Source organism: Narcine bancroftii, chromosome 1 (assembly GCF_036971445.1).
Source record: "Narcine bancroftii isolate sNarBan1 chromosome 1, sNarBan1.hap1, whole genome shotgun sequence".
In the NCBI taxonomy this organism is placed as follows: domain Eukaryota; kingdom Metazoa; phylum Chordata; class Chondrichthyes; order Torpediniformes; family Narcinidae; genus Narcine; species Narcine bancroftii.
In genome coordinates this window covers 280,855,885-280,878,815 of record NC_091469.1, presented here as the reverse complement: position 1 = coordinate 280,878,815, position 22,931 = coordinate 280,855,885, and the positions used below count along the sequence as shown (strand labels likewise).

The window sequence follows — 22,931 nt, the reverse complement described above, 5'->3', positions numbered from 1 at the left end:
ACAAGCTACATTTTCTGAATTTATTTTACCAGGCAATCAAGACATCCAATCAGTATTTGTATGGTCCTGAGAATGTTTCTATTCAATATAGACAAACTTCAGGACTTTATTCAGAAAGTGGTGAAATGCTGACTTTGATCCATGTAAGGTCAAAAGAATTTGAAATGTGTTTGGAAACAAAATTTTCAACCTAACAAATTTTAGTGAAATTTCTTGACCCCTAATATTTTTTTTAATTTTAAGAGCAATTTTACACACTTAGTGTCAGGTTCTGGAAGCAAAAACAATTGAATGCTTTATGACTGAAGGTAATATGTGTGAGATGACTACACTGCATTCCATATGGGGATGTGTAAGCATACAAGTCTCAAATGCTTATGGTATTCAAAAGCTGGTGCTTGTACTCTTGAAATATATCTTTATGTCATAAAGACTAATACCATCATGGCTCTGTTTGTAATGATTAAGTTGTTATCAGTTCCATGCTGGTAATTTTTTTTACCATTTTAGAGTGGACCATTGCATCCTTGAATATAGCAGCTTCCAAATGTTTTTTTTCAGGCTGAAAAACTGATTATTCTTCTATTCTTCAGTAGTTGAGTTTCACTCTTGACTACAACATGTTGAACCTAGGATCAACATGGTCTAGCCACTGCAAAATAGGGTTCATCATCCTGGAAGAAATACTGGTGCTGTTGAAACTTGAGTGAATATGCATGTGGAACCCTGTAATGGAGGATTAAAACCATGTACCCAGATGCTTTTTGCTTATGTGGAACTGACGACACTGGGTCCACACGCAGGTCACCTTACTTTCAGAACTAGCAGATGTAATTAAACTCAGCCATGGGGACTTATCTGAAGATACACTTTGAAATGGAATTCCACTGTGAGGCCCAGGGAAAGCAGTTGTCAAATGCAACACTCTGAAATTGACGAATTGGTCACAACCTGTCTTGCTTGAGAAGTTTTAATAAGTCTTTGTATCTACGAGATAAACCAGGAAATCATAACATCCTGGTTCCATAATAATTAATCTTCTAAATTGTAGAATGTAATGTTCAGTTTTGATTTTGACTGACAAATATTAGAAGGAGTAGGCGCATGATTAATTGTTTTTGGGGTATATAAGCCTGTGGTCCTGCTGCTGAAGTTTAGACTCTCCGAGGGGTGGGAACACCCCTTGTCAAGAAGGAAGAACAGCCAGAGTCCGAGCAACGTCCCGGTCGGGGGAGGTGGAGAAGCTGCTACCGGCGCCCTGACAACCTACTACAAGTGTGCAATCGTTGCCTCGCTTTGGCAGTTGGGACCAGTCCAAGCGTTGATAAGTATAGTTGGAAAGGGCTTGCATATTGTAGTGTGAAATCAGCTTTTAAATTAGTAATAAACTTTTGTATAAACTGAACTGCTCTCGGTGTGTGTGTCTATTTTCTTTCGGTAGCTCAAACACTGTGACCAATCTAAAATGAACAAAATGAGAGGTATAAGTTTACCCAAGACAAACCCTTTGTGGATGTTGACATTCAGTAGACACCTAACCCTGGTCCAATTTCCAAGAAAGCTAAATGCAGTGTAATTTCCGAAGAACCTTCCAGCAGCCAAAGATGCAAGTAAATTCTCTGCATTAGCTAATAGACAAGCTTAATCTTATCCCCTGATTTTCTATGACCTTGTATTCACCACAATGCGAGCTGCCCATTCACTCTTTGTGATACATAAAATGATGTCATAATGTTTGGATGATATCATTCATCCTCAACAGCTTTCAAGTAAAGAGCACATTGGAGCTTATGAAAGATAGGAGTAGCTTTTGGTTTCATACTGATCTTTTAAATCTTTGATCCTCCCCAGTAAAAGAAGTTTATCTATCCACCTCAGGAAACAAGATGAACAAAATAGAATTTTCTGACCAAGGGCAGTTGCGAACCAAGGGCACCCAAGGCTGATTAGTTTTGGTTGCATGAATTGGAGTAGTACTAATATTCTTCTTACAATATTCAATACCCATTAGTGCTTAGAGTATGTTGCACATCTTGAATTGATGTATTGATCATTTCAGTGACTCCCACACCAGCTGACTTGTTCTATAACAATGAAGAAATAGCTGGTCACTAATGGAAATATTCCCCATGTTATCATGTCAAACATGAATGAATAATATAGAGGATAAATTCAGTATTTTGTAGAACTGAAATTATTCACTCATGTGGTCCTTAACTTATTATTATGATTGTAGTATTGAGCCAAAGCCAATTAATTGTCTTTGGCAAAGTGTGTATTCACGGGTAGAGTTTTTGAACGAATAGTTCTGGACCGACATTCTGCCTCCTGCTCTGAAAGGGAGGAGGTCATTCCAAGGTCCGGGAAAGTTTGCCATAAATCTTTTGGAGCAGAGCAAAGATGCATCACTCTGATTTTCAGATGCAACTATGGATCCTTCACCAGATAAGATAGAGCAACGGAGACAAGCCCATTTTGCTGTGTCGTTAAGCTCAAATGTAAGAAGCAAGCACTGTTTATTAGATTTATGGTTAAAACTGAATTTGTATTTAATTATTGATGTTCTTGAATATTTTGTATTTGAAATTTAATTTGAACTATTTTCCTTACTTTAGTATAGAGCAAAACTGCTTTATTTCGATTATGGTGATGTTGTTGTGCATCAAGGAGATCCGCCAAGAGGAATTCATCTGATTGTATCAGGAATGGTTAGAGTAAGTCTCAAGTCAACCAGTCAGATTTGCATTAATGCAAAATCATTAATGACTAACATTTGTTATTTGTGTTATTACTCAGTAAAGGTGCCCTTGGGTCATGGGGTGGCATGGTTGGCATAGCAGTTAGCACAATGCCTTACAGCACCAGAGATCAGAACTGGGGTTCAAAAACCCGTGCTTTCTGTAAGGAGTTTGTATATTTTCCCATGTCTGCGTGAGTTTTTCCTGGGGGTTCCATTTTTCACCTACAGTTTGAAATGTACTTGGGGTGTAGGTTAATTGGGTTTAAGTTGGGCGGCATAGACTCATGGGCTGAAATGGCCTGTTACTGTGCTATATGTCTAAATTAAAATTTTTAATCCTTTTATTGCTCCATCAGTATGTGTCGGATTGCAAAAAAGTCTGTGGCTTTTCTTCTTCTAACCAAGTCTTTTGGTTAGTTCCACACAGACCTACTCTTAAAAATAATTAATTAATCTATTGTGCAAAATATTTTGTGGGGATGTTGCTAACTTTTGATAATTTTCTTGTAGAATATTTTGTTTCCTAATTTCATTCCTAAAATGCCCTATTTCCAATTTTAGCATTATGTCTTGTTCTCAATACTTTATTGTTTATATTATGGAATCCTTTTATTTTAAGCAGTTGGTGAGATCATCCACAACCTATTAAATACAATATTGGATTATAGATTAGATTTATAGAATTAGTTTAACCTTGTAAGCTCAGTATAATTCTGATGAATCTGCACCGTCTTACATGCTGTCTTTTCAAGTCATGACATCTGAAACTGAATGTAATTCTCAATACAGTCTGTTTCTGCAAGCTGAAACATAAATATTCATTGTTCCTATTGTGACATTGAGATTCATACTATTTTTTGTTGGAAGATTCAGTGCATTGCACATGCTCATGAAATGAAAGTTTATGATGAATAAACAGGAATACTGAGTTGAGGTTACAAACAGATCAACCATGATTGTATTAATGGTTGACCAGGCTTAAAGGACTGAGTTCTCTTCCTAATCTGAATGTTTGTGGACTTTGATACAGTGAATTGCAGTTAGTAATTGTTTGAGCTGTCTAAGGAAGTTCTTGGCGAAGACCAGTTCCGAACTGTAACCATCTGTAAGTTTCTGTCCATGTCATCCATTTTGCTTGGAAATGATTCATTGATCTCTCATTATAATTAGACTAATAACTTGGACCTTTCAGTTTAACATTCCCATGGAAGTTTCTTCATTACATTTGCAGCAGTTTGGAAAGGCAGATCATGGTCATGTAAAAGGACAACTAAGAATGGGGAATATATACTTAAACTTTACTCAATTTTCATGAAAAAAATATGACTACTGTGGTTGCCTACAATATAATAGTAATTAAATATTAAAAGAGTAATTTATTGCCTGCAAAATTTAACCAGATGTCCTGTGAATACAAAAAGCATCATGTAAATCATTCATCACATCAGGTAGTTGTAGTGCTCCCAGGACCATTCACTGTGTATGTCCTGCTTTGGTTTAACTTCTCAAATATATTATACCTCTGAGTTTAATTCCATCAGCTATTCTTTTGATCACTTTCCTAGTTGATAAAATTTCTTCACTGTCTCTTGTTTTTTTTTATCAATGTTGATGTCATCTGCAAACTTATCAATCATGCTTCCTATATTATTAATGTGTATGAGATAGATGTCCCAGTAACAATCCCTGTGGCATTATAGAAGTCATAGGCCTCTAATCTGAAAAACACTCTCAACCACTCTCTGCCTCCAACCATCAAAATGATGTTGTATCCAGTTTGCTAATGCATCTTGGATCCCATGTGTTCCATCTTTCCCAGCCAGCCTCTCGAGCTAAAAACACAGAAATGCTGGAGGAACTCAGTAGGTCTCACAGCATCCATAGGAGGTAAAGATATACAATATGTTTCCCCTTATCTGAAGTTCTGTTAACCAAAATGATCCATTAACCGAACTTTTTTTGTGTGCCGACATGATGTCACATGTGAAAAAAGTTTACCACTTGACTTGCCCATGTGGGGCTTTGACATTCTGTTGGTACCATTTTGATAACAATGGAGCTCTTGTGGTTCATAATAGGCAGAGATCAAGTTGTTTTTTGGTATGTATTAAACGTTATTTCATGCTCAAAAAGCCTGCCATTTTCTTTTTGTTGTGTAACCGCTGATACAAGTATTCTGCTGATGGTATTGTGCTGCTTAAAGCCATTGTTCCATGAACCGATAAAACCCATAGCCAAAAACCATCCAGTCCCTAGCTTTTCAGATATGGGAAACGTACACTGTATTACCAACGTTTCAATCCTGAGCCCTTGTTCAAGCCTCTCATGAGATACCTTGTCATAGTCTGCTTCTCCAATTAATAAGATTGTTTTTTAGCATGGTCATCTGTTTTTTGCCTCAGAAAACTTCTAGATATACAGAACACTTTGCCCTATCTATCCTTTAAGATTAAGGCTGTCCCAGGCAATATTAAGAAAGTTAAAATCAAACTTAAATTTATGTAAATAAGCTCTGTGGTCCTGGAGAAATGCTATCTCTTCTTTACCGTGTGGTATGAACAATAAAGGTGACTTGACCTACTGTTACATCATTTTGTTCTATCTGCGTTTTTAAAATAATTATGTCAACAATTTAGTTCTGGTGTCTGTCACAAACATTCCCTGTGTTCTTTCATTATTCCCCTGTCTGTAACTCAAAACACTTGTCCTCACTTTTCCAGTTCAGCAAGATCCTTGATTCAAACATCCATTCTGTTTCTCTCCCCACTAATGGCTTCCCAGCATTCTTCTTTTGCGCTTTCCAACACCTCCAATGTTTTGCTCCATCTGCAAGACAAAAGTGAAAGGCTAAAGCTCAGAAATCAATTTAAAGAGGTGGAGCCTGTCAGTACAATTTAATAAACTAATATGTACACTAAGAGGTCTTGTCTCTCTGCAAGACAAACCTGGAAGGCTTGACTGTAGCTCTGGACTGCTTTATATACAAGGTCACCAGGATGACCCCTGGTGACCTAGTGGTGTAATTACATATCACCACAGAGCCTCTAACAATGAATAATTTTCTGAAATGGATTAAGATGGGAAATTTCTGTAGTTATACTGTACATGTTCAGCCTCCATAGCCTTTGTGATAAAGCACAGCCAGTAGACACTTTATACAGACCATTTTCTATATACAATAAAATCCCCCGGCAAAATAATTGTGGAAAATAAATAGGTTAAAAAAAATTACAGAAATTTTAGAGGTTAGTTTGCCAATCGGGCAACATGCAATCTCAAGCAACCGGAAAATACATTTATCCAGCATCTACCAATCCACATAAGTGCCGGATACCGGGGGTTTAATGTACATTGTTGGTGGCTGAAGTTCCTTGCTTGAACTATGAAGTTGAAAATTATCCCCTGTCTTTTTGTCTGGTGCTACATTAATACATTACCCTTGCTTCAAATGTACAAGATGTCTGGAACATTCTTGAAGATATGGAACATTCTAAAGATATGGGAACACCATTACGTTAATGCAAGCCTTTCATTTGCTCAAGGAAATACGTGGACTAATATTATGTATAATTCTGTGATCAGATTTAATAATTCCTGATAGTATTAGCTTCAAATCAAGATATTGCACCCAATAAACACTAATCAGAAGGCCAATTATTGGGTAAATCAATTGAACCTGTGCTGCCATATCCAATCTCCATTAATAAGGCTAACAAGTTGAAGAAGTAGTTTTTAACAGTGTTGTAGGCATTTGCACACAGGAATTGCTAAATTTAATCTGTGCATATTGGATTTGTAAAGTATTACTGCAAAGAGAAGACAGATAATTGAGCTTGTTATGCTGATACTTTGAAAGAGTCCCAATTTCTTTCTTTTTCATAATAATCTGAACAATTTTCTCAAATGAATGTGTTCTAGTTCTCTTTTGAAAATGACTATTGAATCTGCTTTCTTCGCATTTTCAGGCAGTGAATTCAAGAATAAATGAGTACGTAAAGAATTACCTCATTTCATTACTTGTAAATCTTTCTCTTCTGGTTACTAGTTTCTTTTTGTCAAAACCTCAATTCTTTAAAAACATTCCTTGATTCTCCTGTTCCAAGGAGCATTATAATGCTGACCCATCTCTCTCCACTCTTCAGCACAAAACTGTAGGTCAGGCACTGATGACATCATTAGATCCAACGTGCAAATCTGAAGTAAGACCCATCTTTATGCATGAGACTGCGCCTGGAATATTGTGCACTGATTCAGTTTCCCTCAAAAAGAATGTGATTGCAATAGAATGGATGCACTAAAGAGATGGATTTGTGAGATGTCAGGTGAGATTAAGCAGATTAGACTTATCCTATTGAACGACACAAAACGCTTACAGAACCTGTAAGGTAAATGCAGAGTGCATGTTTCTTTGGCCAGAATGAAGAACCAGATGTCTCAATTTTAAAATAAGGACAGAAATTATAAATTTCTTCACTGAGATGACAGTGACTCTTTGCAGTTAACTATGTAGTGGGGGTGTGAGCATTCAATTGCTGTGTATGTTCAAGGCAACAATCAAGAGATTTTTGATACTGTAGGAATGAAAACAAATGAAATTAGTGCAATAAATTCATGCTGAAATAAAAGATCTCACTATTATTGGATTGTAGCAGCACCAAGTGCCAAATAACCCAGCCTTTCTCACCATTTTCTTTGGCTAGGACCAGAGTCAGCATTGGATCAAGTCTAATCAGGTGGCATTAGGGTAACTGTGGGTGGGTGGGGTGGGGCAAACAAGTCTAATCAGATGGCATTAGGGTAACCGTGGGTGGGGGGAGAGCAGGTGCCATACTGCCGTTAAACCTTCTCTGTGTGTCAGCGTCACACTTCCTTCTACCTTCCTCCGACGTTACAGACAAATCCGCGTTTACCATGCGTGGAGATGAAACCAGGTGATTCAATTTGGTGATACCCCCTCTGATAGCGTCACCCAGTGCGGTCCGCAACCTTCTAGTGATGTTGGTGCTGCAGGAGGGTGAGGGAGGCACACAGACTCATTTGGGGGGTGGGGGGGGGGGTGAGGCATGGCTTATGAATGCACCCCACTCCCCCATGATGCTGACCCTGCTTAGAACTCTGCTCAAAATTCATGGACCCCTTTCCTTAGGAAGCAGTCAAGTTTTGGTTTCTTCCATACTTCTACTGATTCCATTAAAAAAAAAATCATGAAGCATATTTGTGTTAAGTGAGGTGAAAAGAAAACACAGTTTTTACTTAAATGTACAGTAGCCACCAGGGTGTTAGCTACCACTTCTTCCAAACATAACTTGGCAAAGGTTTCATAAAATGGACTTTACCAGAGAGTAGTCTAATTTAATGGAACAAAATTAAAACAAATTCCACAACCTTTGAGGATGTGTTGTTAAGCTTCACACCTTGCCAAAATACTTTATTTTGCTGACTAATCTCAGTACATACATGTACAAACTGTTAATCACATAAGTTAATTGGGCAACTGCAAGTGATCCCATACATCCCATCCTCTTCTGCATTATTATTGACCCAGACAATACCTTTGACCTTCTAGCACCATTATACTTCACTCTTAATGTTTAGGTGAAGCCAAGACTATTATTCCCTTCTCTTGGTCTAGAAATCTTTGACTGGTGTTTTTGTCATCTTTATCTCAAGACAGCAACCTTCATCCTGGTACCAAAGAGTTTGTCAGCAACAGACCTCGATGACTACTGCCCTGTAGCTCTGACCTCGACCATGATGAAATGCTTCAATCATCTCCCAGATACACTGGACTTATTTCAATTTGCCTGTAGATGAAACCATTCCACTGATTATGCTATAGCCTGTCCCTCCACTCTGTCCTGACCCACCTGAAGAACGATGCCACATACGCCAGGCTGCTGTTTATCAACTTCAGCTTGACATTTAATGTGATCATTCCTCAGAGACAAGTGGAGAAACTATCCTCAGAGGGACTCAATGCCCCTCTCTGTAGCTGGAATCTGGACTTCCTAAGAGAAAGCAGTAGAATGTCAAGTACCATCACATTGAGCACTGGCACACCTCAGGGCTATGTACTCTGCCCACTTCTGTTCACGCTACTGATCCACGACTGCCATGCCAGATCCAGCTTCAACGGTCATTAAATTTACAGATAACACAACAGTGGTTGGCCTCATCAGCAACAATGATGAATTGCAAGACAGAGAAGTGGTGGAAAATCTCGTAGTGCGAAAATAACAACATGAGTCTCAATGTAAACAAGACAAAGGAGATGATCGTGAACTTCAGAAGGATCAGGAATGATCAGCTTCCACTACCAATTAATAACTTGGTAGTGGAGAGAGTAGAGAGCGCCAAGTTCCTCGGAGACCACTTAAGTAGTGACCTATTTTAGACACACAACATCTCACTTGTCTGCAGTGGCAGACCTAGGTAAAGTGGTGCCCTAGGTCTGCCACTGACATCAGTGCATCCCCCCATTAAAAAAATGCCCTCCAAATTAAACTCTTTACTGTTTTCTTTCTAAAACTCCAGTGTTAGTGGTAAAGTTCTGACTGATTTTTTTTTAAATTTTTTATTTTTTACACAATAAACCATATTGATCAAAATACATTCAAAAGACATTTTTCTCTTGAATATATACAGTCATTTTCTCCCCTTTTTCCCCCCTCCCTTCCCTCCCTCCCTCTCCCCCCTTCCCATTTATTTAAAGTTCAATCTATAAGATACATTAAATCTGTTAAACAATGTCATCACTTAATAAAATAAACAAGAAATTTTTATCTTTTACTTTTATATACTGAGTCAGTTCATTTTGTTGTCTTCTCCTTCTGTCATTTTAGGTGGTGGAGGTTCATGGTAGGATTTCTCTATTGTATTTCATGTATGGTTCCCATATTTGTTCGAATACTGTGATGTTATTTCTTAAATTATATGTTATTTTTTCTAATGGAATACATTTATTTATTTCTATATACCATTGTTGTATTCTCAAGTTGTCTTCTAATTTCCAGGTTGACATAATACATTTTTTTGCTACAGCTAGGGCTATCATAATAAATATTTTCTGTGCTCCATCCAAATTGAGTCCAAATTCTTTATTTCTTATATTACTTAGAAGGAAGATCTCTGGGTTTTTTGGTATATTGCTTTTTGTGATTTTATTTAATATCTGGTTTAGATCTTCCCAAAATTTTCCACTTTCTCACTTGTCCAAATTGCATGAATTGTTGTTCCCGTTTCCTTTTTAAAGCGAAAACATCTGTCTGATACTGTTGGGTCCCATTTATTTAACTTTTGGGGTGTGATGTATAGTCTGTGTAACCATGACGAACATTGTCATTGAATGTGAGCTAGCGAAGTTTTATTAATATTTTCCCAAATTCTACAACTTTCACACTTCTCATTTTATTTGAATTTATCAGCTTGGAGGGTTTCTATCCAGCCACTTTTGCAATGGTTCTTTTCAGAAATCAGATGATAGAGCAGAGGTAGAATTAATGAAAGTTGAATTTTCTTTGGAAAAGAAAACATTGTATTCCATTGGAAGGAGAAGGCTGGCAATAGGGTTAGTGTCAAGAGGGCACATTCAGGGGCATTGCCACCCCCCCAAACAAGGTATTGTGACCCCCATTCATCCTAGTGAATTTCTCATTTGTTTTCTTTTTTATTCTAGGGACTGTGCCGATTTCCCCATTTATCTCTGGCTGGTGGTGGACTTATAATGTTTCCTCCTCTACACCCTAGAGTTCAGCCGGCACAAGAGTGCCATCAGAATCCTCAACATGAAGGGCCTGAGCAACAGAAACCCCTCCAAGCTAATGCACAAGATGGTGGCCCTGGCAGACGGGCACACAGACTGCTTTCTGTTCGAGGCCCTATTCCTCTCGAAACTACTAGTACGCGTATCATCAGCAGTTTCGGACATGGATTTCAGCGCCCTACACTTCATAGCCAAGGAGGCAGAGGCTGTTCCTCATGCCACAGCAGAGCTGTCTCCACATGCAACCAATCTAAGCAATCAGCGCCGCCACCCTGTCCAGTTCACCAGAAACACCAGCGGTAGCTGCGTCACAGTGACAACATCAAGGGCACATGGAGAAGAACAGCGATTACTGTTTCTACCACCGCCCATGGGGCAAGAACGCCTGGTGGTGCACTCCCCTCCAACCCCATTCTCATACCCCACTGCAGACTGGCCGCTGATAGTAGCCTCGGTGGTTGGTACACAGAAAGGCCGACTCTACCTCAGAGGACCAAGAAGACTTACTCATCAACATGGGCGCAGAGATTAGCCTCATCATCCCACCCGCATACTTTGAGGTGAGACACAACACCAAAGGCTTTCCCCTGCAAACAACCAGTGGGTCCTCCATTCCCAGCTATGGGACCCACCTGGTCACCATCCACATTGCAGACACTATTTTCCAGTGGAAGTACACCATTGAGGCTGAGGGACAGGCACTACTCAGAGTGGATTTCCTCCAGGATCACAAACTGCTAGTAGACGTGATGAGATGCCAATTAGTAAATGCCACAACCTTCCTGGAACACATCTTGGAACAAGACAAGTATGCCTCCCTACTGGCCAAATACCCAGCTTTATTGGCACCGACCTCCCATGACTCCCTCACCACGTGGCGTAGAGCACCACATAGAATCGCCAGCTCCCCCCATTGCAGGCACAATCCCAGTGCCTCCCGCCAGACAAGCTCCAACAAGCCAAGGCTGAGTTTGCCACCATGGAGGAGTCGGCAATCGCCCTCTGTTGCAACATCTCATGGCCTCCATGCTCCACATGGTGCAGAAGAACTCCAGCGTTTGGCATCCGTGTGGCGACTACTGACATCTAAATGAGGTGATGGTCCCGGATAGGTACCCCATCCTATATGTCCAGGATTTTGCCATGGGGCTGCAGGGTTACCTCCAAGATGGATCTCATAAAGGAATACCACCAAATCCCAGTATACCCCAGTGACATCCAGAAGACGGCCATCATCACACCTTTTGGCCTCTTCGAAATCCTAAGAATGCCTTTCAGACATTCCAGCAGCCAATGGACATGGTTGGCAGGGACTTCAACTTCATCTTCATTTATCTAGATGATATCCTTATCGCCAGCCCCGATGCTAGCACCCACAGGACTCATCTCACCCGCCTGTTCGACAGACTGCTGCAGTTCGGGCTCACAGTGAATCCAGCCAAGTGCCAGTTTGACCTGCAAACAATAGACTTCCTGGGGCATCACATCACCCCAGAAGGTGCCATGCCACTACCTGACAAGGTGGAGGTCATCCAGAACTTCCTTAAGCCGAGCATGACCAAAGAATTCCTGGGGATGGTCAACTTCTACCATCATTTCCTCCCGGGTGTGGCCACCCTCATGCAGCCCCTGTTTGGCCTCGTCAAACTCAGCAACAAGATGCTGCAATGGATGCTGGAGGCTACGGAGGCTTTCCATGCCACCAAGTCAGCACTGGCAAGGGCCACAGTACTGGTACACCTGGATCCCACCTCCCCCCGGCCCTCACAACGGACGCTTCGGACAGAGTAATGGGTGCAGTGCTAGACCAATGGGTCGACGAGCACTGGCGATGCTCACCTTCTTCAGTAAACACCTCCGAACACCAGAGCTCAAATACAGCGCATTCAACTGCGAACTGCTGGCCTTGTACCTTGTGATATGGCATTTCAGTTACATACTAGAGGGGAGAATGTTCACCACTTACGCAGACCACAAACTACGTGCTGAGCAAGGTCTCAGACCCATGGTCGGCAAGACAGTAACGGCACCTCTCCCATGTATCGGAATTCAGCACGGATGTCCACCAGATCACCAGCAAGGCCAATGTAGTAGCTGACGTGCTGACCCGGCTGCTGTCACCGCAACCTGCGGAGGGCTTGACATTACCCAGCTCGCCAAGGACCAGGGGGAGGTACTGGACAGCAATCACCAGCCTGAAGGTCAGATACCTGCCCCGCACCAGGAGCACCAACCCTGTTGTGCGACATCTCCACCGGATCCCCAAGAACGATCCTACCCGCGACCTGGTGACTGCGGGTTTTCAACCAGATCCATGGCTTATCGCACCCCTCCATAAGATCCATGGTCTGCCTGCTCTTGGACAAGTTCATGTGGCATGGCCTCCATCAAGATGTTACCCTATGGGCCTGAACCTGCTTCCAGTGCCAGCGCGTCAAGGTGCATCAGTACACCAAAGCCCCCCTACAGACTTTTGAACCGGTGCAACGCAGGTTCGAATGTGTCCACGTCGACATCATCAGCCCCCTCCCAGTGAGGTACTTGTTCACAACCATCGACAGATTCACCTGCTGGCCAGAGGCGATACCCATAGCTGTGTGCGACACAAGAAACGTGTGCTCAGGCTTTCCTTGCCACCTGGGTCATGCATTTCAGAGTCCCGACCCACATCACATCAGACCGAGGAGTGGAGTTCACCTCCTCCCTCTGGTCCAACCTGGCGAAATTCTGCGGGAGCCAGGTCCACCATACGATGGGCTACCATCCCCAAGCAAACAGACTGGTCGAATGGTTCTACCATCACCTGAAGGCCACGTTGAAAGCCCAACTGACTCAGCCAAACTGGATGGACGAGCTCCCATGGGTACTGCTCGGGATTAGCATGGCACCGAAGGAGGACCTGCCAACATCGTCCTCAGAGATGGTGTACGGTGCACCACTCTCCGTTCCAGGGGACCTACATTTCAACCACCCCCCCCCCCCCCCCCCCAGGCCCACAGACCAGTGCATTAGACGTCCTGCACAGGCTGAGAGAGCAAGTGGGTGGACAACCCCACTGCCACCATCCAGACATGGCTCGCTACCCAGCCATGTTCCATCGGATCTGCAGTCCACCCACTACGTTTTCGTATGCAGAGGACAGCAAGGGACCTTTCTACAGTGCCCATACGAAGGCCCCTTCAAGGTACTGCGATGAGACAGCATGGTGTTCACATTGGATATTGGCAACCAACAGGACAGATTCACAGTTGACTGCCTCAAAGTCATGCACCTGGACTCTGACCTGCCAGCCCCAGACTCCTGGGTCAAACACAGAGGTAGACTGCCCAAAGACTGTAAGTCAGACCAATCAGAGAGCAGTGGCGATTCTGGAGGTGGGGGGTGGTGGTGTAGCGGGCTGAGCGACCGTGCGAGTAAACTGGCCGAATCGCCCCAATATGCTGCAGGTCCAAGATGGCACAGGCTCCTTGGCAGTGAAGGGGAGTCCGTGCCTAGCGCCACGTGCAGGCTAAGGAGCCCTCCACTTCTGTGTAGTGGCCTGCTGGGCAGAAAGTGACACCGTGACACGATGACATCACTTCCAGAGGCCAGCAGGTACATCACTGGAAGTGGGTGGGCCAGCACAGAGATGCGTCAAATTCAAACCAATAAAGTCATTCTTGGGTTCACCCTCACGCAATGTGGACATCTCTTTATTCTGTAGCATTGCCGCAGCAGGTGCTACATTCTTTTTTGCTTGGGTGTAAAGACATGACTTATATTTTTCCCTTGTATTCTGTAACTCCATTGTATTCTGTGAAATAATGGAGGCCTGCTGTCACCTACAGTTTAGAGAAATAATGCAACAATAAAATCAGATTATGCTGGAAATATTTAATGGATCAGAGAGCATCTCTGTCAAAAGACACTGGCGTACCTCAGGCCTGTATGCTCAGCCCATTCCTATTCACGCTACTGACCCACGACTACATTGCCAGATCCAGCAGTGTCATCAAGTTTGGAGATGACACAACTGTAGTTGGCCTCATCAGCAACAACAATGAATCGCACTACAGAGGAGAGGTGGAAAATCTTGTAAAATACTGTGAGAGTAGCAACCTGAGTCTCAATGTGGACAAGTAGATGATCGTGGACTTCAGAAGGACCAGGAATGACCACTCTCCTCTGCTCATCAACAACTGTGCAGTAGAGAGAGTGGAGAGCACCAAGTTCCTTGGAGTTCACTTAACTAGTGGCCTGTCATGAACACTCACTTGTCAGGAAGATGCAACAGCGACCTCACTTCCTGAGAAGACAAGGCTACCGAACACCATAATGTCAATCTTCTATTGGAGCTCTTTTGACAGCATCCTCGCCAGCTGCATCAATCCATGATATGGTTGTTGCAGAGAAATAGATCAGAGGTCTATCCACAGGATTATAAGAGTGGCAGAAAGGATCATGGGAGACCCCCTCCCCACTTCCACCTCGTTCTTATTCTTGAAAAATCGGCAATTCCCTTCTGCTACTTTGACCCTCAAAGTTGCAGGGTAAATCATTGAGTATTTCAAGTTTTTAGCACATAGTTGTCTTTTTGCATCATCAAATTCTTTTCTTTGTTTTATCAAGGTCGGGCTAAAGTCTTGAAAAAATAATGCCTTTTCATGATCAAGCTTGGGCAGGCCATTATTCTGCTCAGAGTAATCATATGCTGCTCCCAGAATTATCTCCTGTTCTCAGTAGCTTAAAAGTCTCACCAGAACTGGTCTTGGTCTCTGACCACCAGCCTGGCTCTTCTGGGTCTGAGTGTTCAGTGAGCTCTCTCTCTATATGTAATTTTTCTCCAAACTTGTCTTCTCCCAACATTCTGGGATCCATTTTTAAAAAATGTTTACTTGGTCTCTTCCCTCTATTCCTTCCTTCGGTCCAATGATTCGGACATTATTACATTGACTAAAGTTCTCTGCATGGTCAATTTTGTCCAGCAGTCCATTTTTATCCAACTCCCATTTTTTAGCTATTTTTTCCAAAGCCTCAAGTTTTTCCTGCATTTTTGTCAGTTCCATCTCTGCTTAACCTATTCTTTCCATCAGGTCTTTAACAATCTCTTTTATTTTGGTCATTTTTTCCGTCATATCTCTCATCACTGTTTCAACACTTATGATTCAGTTTCTCAAATTCTCAATTTTTTTCCAGTATGATGGTCAATTCTTGACCCGACTCCCCAGTTTTAACTGGTACTGCCAGCCTGTTGCCATTTTTGCACTGCTCCCTTTTGGGATTTCTCCCAATATTCCTGGTTGAATAGGAGCATCTTCAGTCTTTTTTTTGGTTGCTTTGGCTTCTTCATACTAGTTTTATCTATTTTTGAATAAGAAAATCTTGATTTTTAAGTTTTGACTGTCTATTTAATATTTTTCATGGGGAGTTCAACCAAAACATGTCTGTCTAAGTCCTTTGGATGGCCACACCCCCAATATGGTTGGCAGCTAGTTTTGTCATCAGATAACCATCTCCCTATTTCATGTGTTCAGACATGTTAAAGCTCCACAGATATCCAGTGTCCTCTCCTCTGATTATTGTGAAATCAATTGTGGTTCAACTCAGGTAATTTCATCATCCTTGGGTTTCTGTCTGTTTTAATGAATTTATTGACCTGCAAGATCATAATTTATAGAAATGAGAAACATCCTAACGAACAAGAAAATAGCAGTTGCCATCTGCCTTAGAACTCTCATCTTCCTCATTCTTCCTATATTGATGTATGGTTGCGAGTCATGGACCATCACAAATGCAATGGCAACAAGAATCAATGCAGCAGAGAAGTGGTTACTCTGAAGAATGCTACGCAGATCATATACAGACAGGATAACAAATGAAGAAGATCTACAAAGAACGAAAACAAAGCTTACATTACTTAAAAGAATCAGAAAACAAAATTCTTTGGACACATTATATGAAGCGATACATTAGAACATTTAGTTACAGCTGGAAAGCTGGAAGGAAAAAGAAACAAGCAGACAGAATGAAAATGATAGATGGATTAACATCATGATTAGAAACAGGGAGGCAACAACGACAATTCAGAGGGTCAGAGACCATGATGGATGGAAAGTCATGATCACCCACGCAGAACACAAGGAACATGACCTTAAATATTACATCAATTTTTGTCACCAAAAAGACAACAGTGCGGCGGATGATGTTTGTCCTCATACGCCATCATGTTGAAATAGCGAGACCATACCTAAAGTTGTCAGCCAGCAAAGAGAAGTGTTTATTACAGTGTTATCAGGCTTGATATAGACACATAACATGTGACCTGGCGTCATGATATCTGAGGGGCTAAAAACCTCATGACGTAGCTACGTTGAGTAGGCCAGGACTTCTCATTAGACCTACGGGTGCTGTTCAGTCACTATGCCTCGTGGCTGTAGTGGCTAGTTACCAGTAGATAGGAGACTGTTGTCTAGCTGTCACAAGACAGGAAATGCCCACTCCTTCCAAGTGTACTGCTACAACACATTATTTTATGAAATGCCCAAGGAATATTTAGCACTAACTTTAAATCCAACACAATTTTTAATGTTCTTTTGTGATTATTGCAATTGGCTTTGCTGTTATTCTAAGATGGTGATCTCACTTTATCTGACCACCTTAGTTTTCAGTTGAGGAAAGTGATGTTTTTTTCTTAGAGGTATAAGAGTATTGAAATGATGGTACAAGACATAACTGAGATTTGAGCCTTTTAAAAAAATTATCAATTTAATATTTGAAGTATTTTTGAATGGTTAATTTATTCTGTTTTCTTATGCTTGCCCCATGTTTTATAGCTTCAGGGTGTCAAACCCTCACTTGGAACCAGCAGTAAAGGCCTGGATATGGATGACGAAGAAGAAGATGAGAACATAATGACTGATAAAATCAGGCCCACCTTCACAGATTACAGGAGCAGCGGAGCCATTATTGGAGAGCTGAACTGTCTAACTCAGCAAAAGATGGAAGTGACTGTTACCTGTGAAACTGTGGCACAGGTTAGGAACCACCCTTTCTCTGGCACTACTAATGATTATTTAAACAATTTAAAAAAAATTTAAATTAATAAATGGAATCATTTGAGGGGGATACATAAATATCAATCTAAAAGTGGATGCTGAAATGCTGATATTATTATTTGTACATGTGTGTGCTGCAAAGGAATTGGTTGCAAAATAAATTTAAAGTTGAATGTGAAATTCTACCATAAAAATATGTTGGATCATGAAAAGTTAAACAAAACAAGCTTAAACCATTTGAAGGCTGGCACTTTTGCAATACAGGTTTTGCAGCATTTCTTCAAGTCGTCAGTGACACCTTCAGAAGCAACATTTTTTTCTAGGTTAATACATTTTTATAAATTTTTATACCAAAATTCAGCCCAAATGTTTAATTTATTGAAATAGCTAAAGAATTGTTTAGTTAACAATTATGGTGGAAGGAAACATTGGTCCATATTGCTAATTGTTAGGAAACTATTCCAGTGAACCAAAGGTAATTCATGCTGTATTCAGTTTTTGACATTCCAAGCACATTTGCCTCTTAGCTGAGCTGCTTGCTAAACGGAACTTATAACCATATAACCACTTTCAGCACAGAACAGGCCAGTTCGGCTCTACTAGTCCATGCCGTAGCAAATCCCCACCCTCCTAGTCCCACTGACCAGCACCCGGTCCATACCCCTCTAGTCCCCTCCTATCCATGTAATGATCCAGTCTTTCCTTAAATGTAACCAATGATCTCGCCTTGACCACATCTGCCGGAAGCTCATTCCACATCCCCACCACCCTCTTGCTTTACAATCTGGCAATGAGAGAAACATGATAGGCTGCAGACACTGAGATTGTAGGAAGCACACAAAGATATATTGCCAACATTTCTTAACCCTAACCCTTCTTCAAGGGAGAAGGGTTCAGGCCTGAAATGTCAGCAATATATCTTTGTCTCCTATAGATGCTGAAGAGACCAGCTGAATTCCCCCAGCATTTTGATATATTTATTACAATCTGGCAACAACTGGGAATTTTTAGTGACCTTGGGAGTTGCAACCAGCAACAACAAATTCTTCCAATCAATCTAAGGAGTAATTACTCTCAAATGTCCTATTTGCAGTCTACTTTTGCAATCTAATGAAAGTCTCTGGACTGATGAAGTCTAAGGTTAAAACTCAAAATCATTTGTTGAACTCCATGCAGCTGAGTGCCAGGACAATAAAACAGAAAATGTATAGGCATTTTCTTTAATTCTTTCAAGAGATATTGGCATTGTAGCGGCCTGCTAACCAGGATGTGACCCGGTATACAAGATGGCCAACGAACGCAGCGAACACACAGACCCTGTGGGGGCCAACAACCTTTGTCCCAGGTGACAACCTGCATAGCGGGAAACAATGAGTAAGGGTGGGAACACCAATCAATCCAAGGCCGGTGCTGCTGTGATGTCATTCCTTATAGTCAACAGTGGAGAGAGAATATAAGCAGAGCTGCCAGTGCAATGAATCAGTCTTCGACTTCTTGGGTGCGTATCATTCTTTCCACACATCGTGGCAGCATGCCCACTTCATTAGTGACCCCGGCATGTCCAACCACAGTTGGATCCGAAGATGACGGACCAATCAGCTCTTCATGCGGTTTTGTTGAAGCTAGAATAATTGGGTGTAAATTGGGCGGGATGGACTTGTGGGCTGAAATAGCCTGTTTCCGACCTATATGTCTAAATTTTTTTTTTAAATTAAATGACATGAGGATTCAGAAGACTTCCATCTGACTGTATTCTGCTTAATTGAAACCTCAATTATGTTTAAGGACCTGGGAGAACAGGACATATAAGGGAGGGCAATGGGATGAATCTGGGTTGACTGAAAGATACAAACCTGTGAATATGATTGTCAGGCAAATCCTTGACCAGTCTGAGGGATTATTTCCAAATTTGGCAAGTGTCTAAACAGGTTTCCACCTTTTGTGTTCACTGTGAATACTTGTCCTGCATGTAATACTGGTGCAGACCTGTCTTGTCTCCTGGAAAGCTGCAGAAAATCTTTGGAACTCTCAGAGACATAACTATTGTCTCTATTTTTAAAAAAAATCTTTGCACTAAAACTAGGAACTGGTTCTTAAGTACAGGAATGAAAAAAATGTTTTAAATTTATTATCAGGTTATGCTGTTAATAGAAAGAACAGTCATTCTTGACTAGCTTTGAACATTTTAAGTCCATATTTTAAATCCTTCAGACTGATCACGGATCTGCCTGATAGTCATATTCACAGTCTTGGTCTTTCAGTCAACCCCAGATTCTTCCATTGCCCTCCCTTCCATGACCTGTTCTACCAGGTCCTTGAGCACAATTGAGGTTTCAGTTAAGCAGAATAGAGTCAAATGGAAGTCCTCTTAATTCTTCCAAAATGATGTTAGGTTGGAAATGTCAGGATTTATCCAACTTGTTTATCAAAAAACATGACTTAAGGATTTGAGATCATGTAAACATTGAACACACCTGACAAAGAAATTGGATTTCACCCTTATTTTGTTTGCATAACTGGTGCTGCATTTACCAAATTTGGAATCTTCACCCTAGAAAATTTTAAAAACTGAAACATTTACTTAAAAAAATCATTAGGATGGTTTTCATCCTGATTTTTATGTTAGGACCTAAGCAGTTGCTAATGGAGCCAGAAACCATGAGAAGCGAGTATGGACCTGTTCTTGGTAACCATGGTACAGTAGGATAAAAGATTGCTATAGAGGTGAGCAAAAACTTGGGAGGGAAGGAGACATATGTCTTCACTTTGTGTGATAACACTCCCTCCCTTATCATTGTCCTCTTAGATGGAGTTCCATGTTATAAATGACCCTCTGGCACTGTGAAGCATGGGTGCTTTATTCAGGCAATTATTGTAGCATATCTGTGCTCTGGTAGGGTTTGAAAGTAATAAGCACTGTGAAACCAGTGATTATTTAACAAATTTGTGCAGCATTAAAAACAATCAGATAATGATGCAGCGGTTGAGAGTTGGCAGTTTCAATGCATGACTCCTGATTGTGAAGTTTGCACATTTTACCAGCCAAGGCTTGGGTTTCATGTTATGACTTCTGTAATCATACACGAGTGTAGGTGAAATAATGTCAAATGTGTAAAAGTCAATACATGTTACGGGCCCAGAGGACCCCAAAACCCAGCAGCAATAGTAATTCACCAAGACAAATAGTTACATAAACAAAAGTTTTTTAAAATTTTCTTTAACCATAAAAACAGGATCAAATTTTAACTTATTACTATTAACAACCTAACTTAACCCCCTTCTAATTCTATGTAATGTGAATAAGTTCAGCAAAGTTCTTTGATTCACAGTCCAATCTCACTTCACTGGTATCAGTTCACTGGTATCAGACAATTCTTATGCTGTGCACAGAATTTAACATTTAACATTTTGGTTACCGCTCAGGAAGGTTCTCGTTAGTTTCAGAGCGAGATTTGTTGCTTGTTGGACACACAAACTGATTCTCTCTGATCAGCCACTTCAGTTGCTTGCTGAAGAAACTTGTCCCATCAGGGTTATCGAAATGATAACTTCTTCTGCAGGTCTCTATTGCTTTCAAAACAATAATCCATTACTCCACAGCATGTCCAATTAGCACCTACTTGGGAAGTCCTTCAGCAGAGCAGTTTCCATTGTCTTTACAAAGGCACTGGGTCCCAGGTGTCTAATTTGAGCAGAGCTCTTACATTTTACATGAGATCTGTTTTGTGTTTGTGACCTGCAATAAAAAAACCTCCACAATTTATCTCCTTTAAAACATATAAAATGATGTAATCCATCACTATAGTACCTGGAGATGCTCAGTATAAATCTCTGGTGGGTTGTACTTTGTTGAAAATGGGCACAGTTGATTTATAAACTACATAAGGTAGCTTTTGTGTGTGATTTGCATCAACAAATAGAAAAACAGTTGGCTAGAAGATCTATACTATTAAATTGGAAAGAGGTAAATCCTCCCACTGTTTTCCAATGGTTTACCCAAACTATACTATGTTTAAATTTAGAGAAAATTAGAAACTCTGTCTATGAATCCCCTTCTAAGTTTGAGTTAACCTGGCGACCATTTATTCAATATTTTCATTTGTGGTGAGTTGATCTGGCTCTGTTTTCTTTATATGATTATATATGATAATTGGGCTGTAAGATGAGATCGGAGTGATCGGCGTGGTTTAGCTATATCTGTAGGTTTTTTTTTAAAGTTTTTTTTAAAGTTTTTTTTAAATTCAGATTTGTTTTTTCTTTTTTGGGGTTTTTTTTCTCTTTTTTTCATATATTGTTATTAATTATAGCTTTTTGTTTAGAGATAGTTCACACCCTAAACTGATCAAAAAAATTTTTTATGATATATTTTTATTCTGTAATATTATTGTTTAATATCTCTGTATTAATTCATTACTTACTATGTATTTTTTTATATCTCTTTGAACTGTATGTGTTTATAAATTATAATAATAATAAAAAGATTGAAAAAGAAAGAAAGAAAGAAAGAAAAGAAAAACATGGGCATTGTATTCCAATTTTTAAGCTGTATATTTTTAAACCATTGTATTCCTTTCAATATTATTACTGATGGTTAAACAAAAATAAAAGAAAAAAGGGCACATTAATCTGTCAAGCATTCTTAAAAATTATTGCAACTCTGTCCCTTTGGAATACAGCTCAAAGATCAGAAAATAGTCAATGCAAAATCAAGTAATAATTGCACAAAAATGAACACATAAAAAGATAAACATTTCATCATTTATCCAATGAAGCTCATAAATCTTCATCCAAAATTTCCTGGTGTTTAGTAAAAATACTTCCAAAAAGTAAAATTAAAAAGGTGGAAACAAACTTGATGAAGATTAAGATGTACATAATTTGTGACTAAGTTAATCTGAATATTTCTTATCATTCTGATTTATCTTTCCACAAAAATTGTTTAAAGTTAAAATTCACATGTAAAATATTTGTAGATTTAGTTATCAGAAAATATTGACTACTTTTCTTGATACTATTTCTTTGGGCATGTTACTTTTAATCCTTGTTTAGACCTGTTACATCTCCATTGATGATCTCTTTGAAGCTTTTGATGTCTTCTCTGAATTCCCTTCTCTTGAATATAAAATCTGGTTGGAATTGGGCATTCGTATTGCTGTTACTATTATGATGGAAGATATTACTTATCAGGTAACTATGAATTTTGTCCTTCAAATCATACTGCAATTCACCTGTGAGGTAACTACTTATTCATTAAAAATATAGACAACTTTTCAAAGCTGCACTCTGTACATGCAGTTACCTTCCAATAGAATATGGATCAGAATTAGAAGCAAGAACACTGTAGTGTTGCTCCTTTGACCAATAGTGAGTCCATAATTGTGAATTGTCATAATTA

The 22,931-nt window shown here is 40.2% G+C and overlaps 1 protein-coding gene across 11 annotated transcripts in view; it reads left to right on the top strand.

The window, feature by feature from the left end:
* Positions 1–22,931, top strand: part of LOC138744666 (sperm-specific sodium:proton exchanger-like) — a 224,828-nt gene that overhangs the window by 187,822 nt on the left and 14,075 nt on the right. For all 11 annotated transcript variants that reach the window (XM_069901216.1, XM_069901211.1, XM_069901194.1 and 8 more), the window contains 3 exons: positions 2,616–2,714; positions 17,315–17,515; positions 22,586–22,723. In XM_069901216.1, coding sequence (XP_069757317.1) covers positions 2,616–2,714; positions 17,315–17,515; positions 22,586–22,723 — 438 coding nt within the window. The remainder of the gene's footprint in view (positions 1–2,615; positions 2,715–17,314; positions 17,516–22,585; positions 22,724–22,931) is intronic.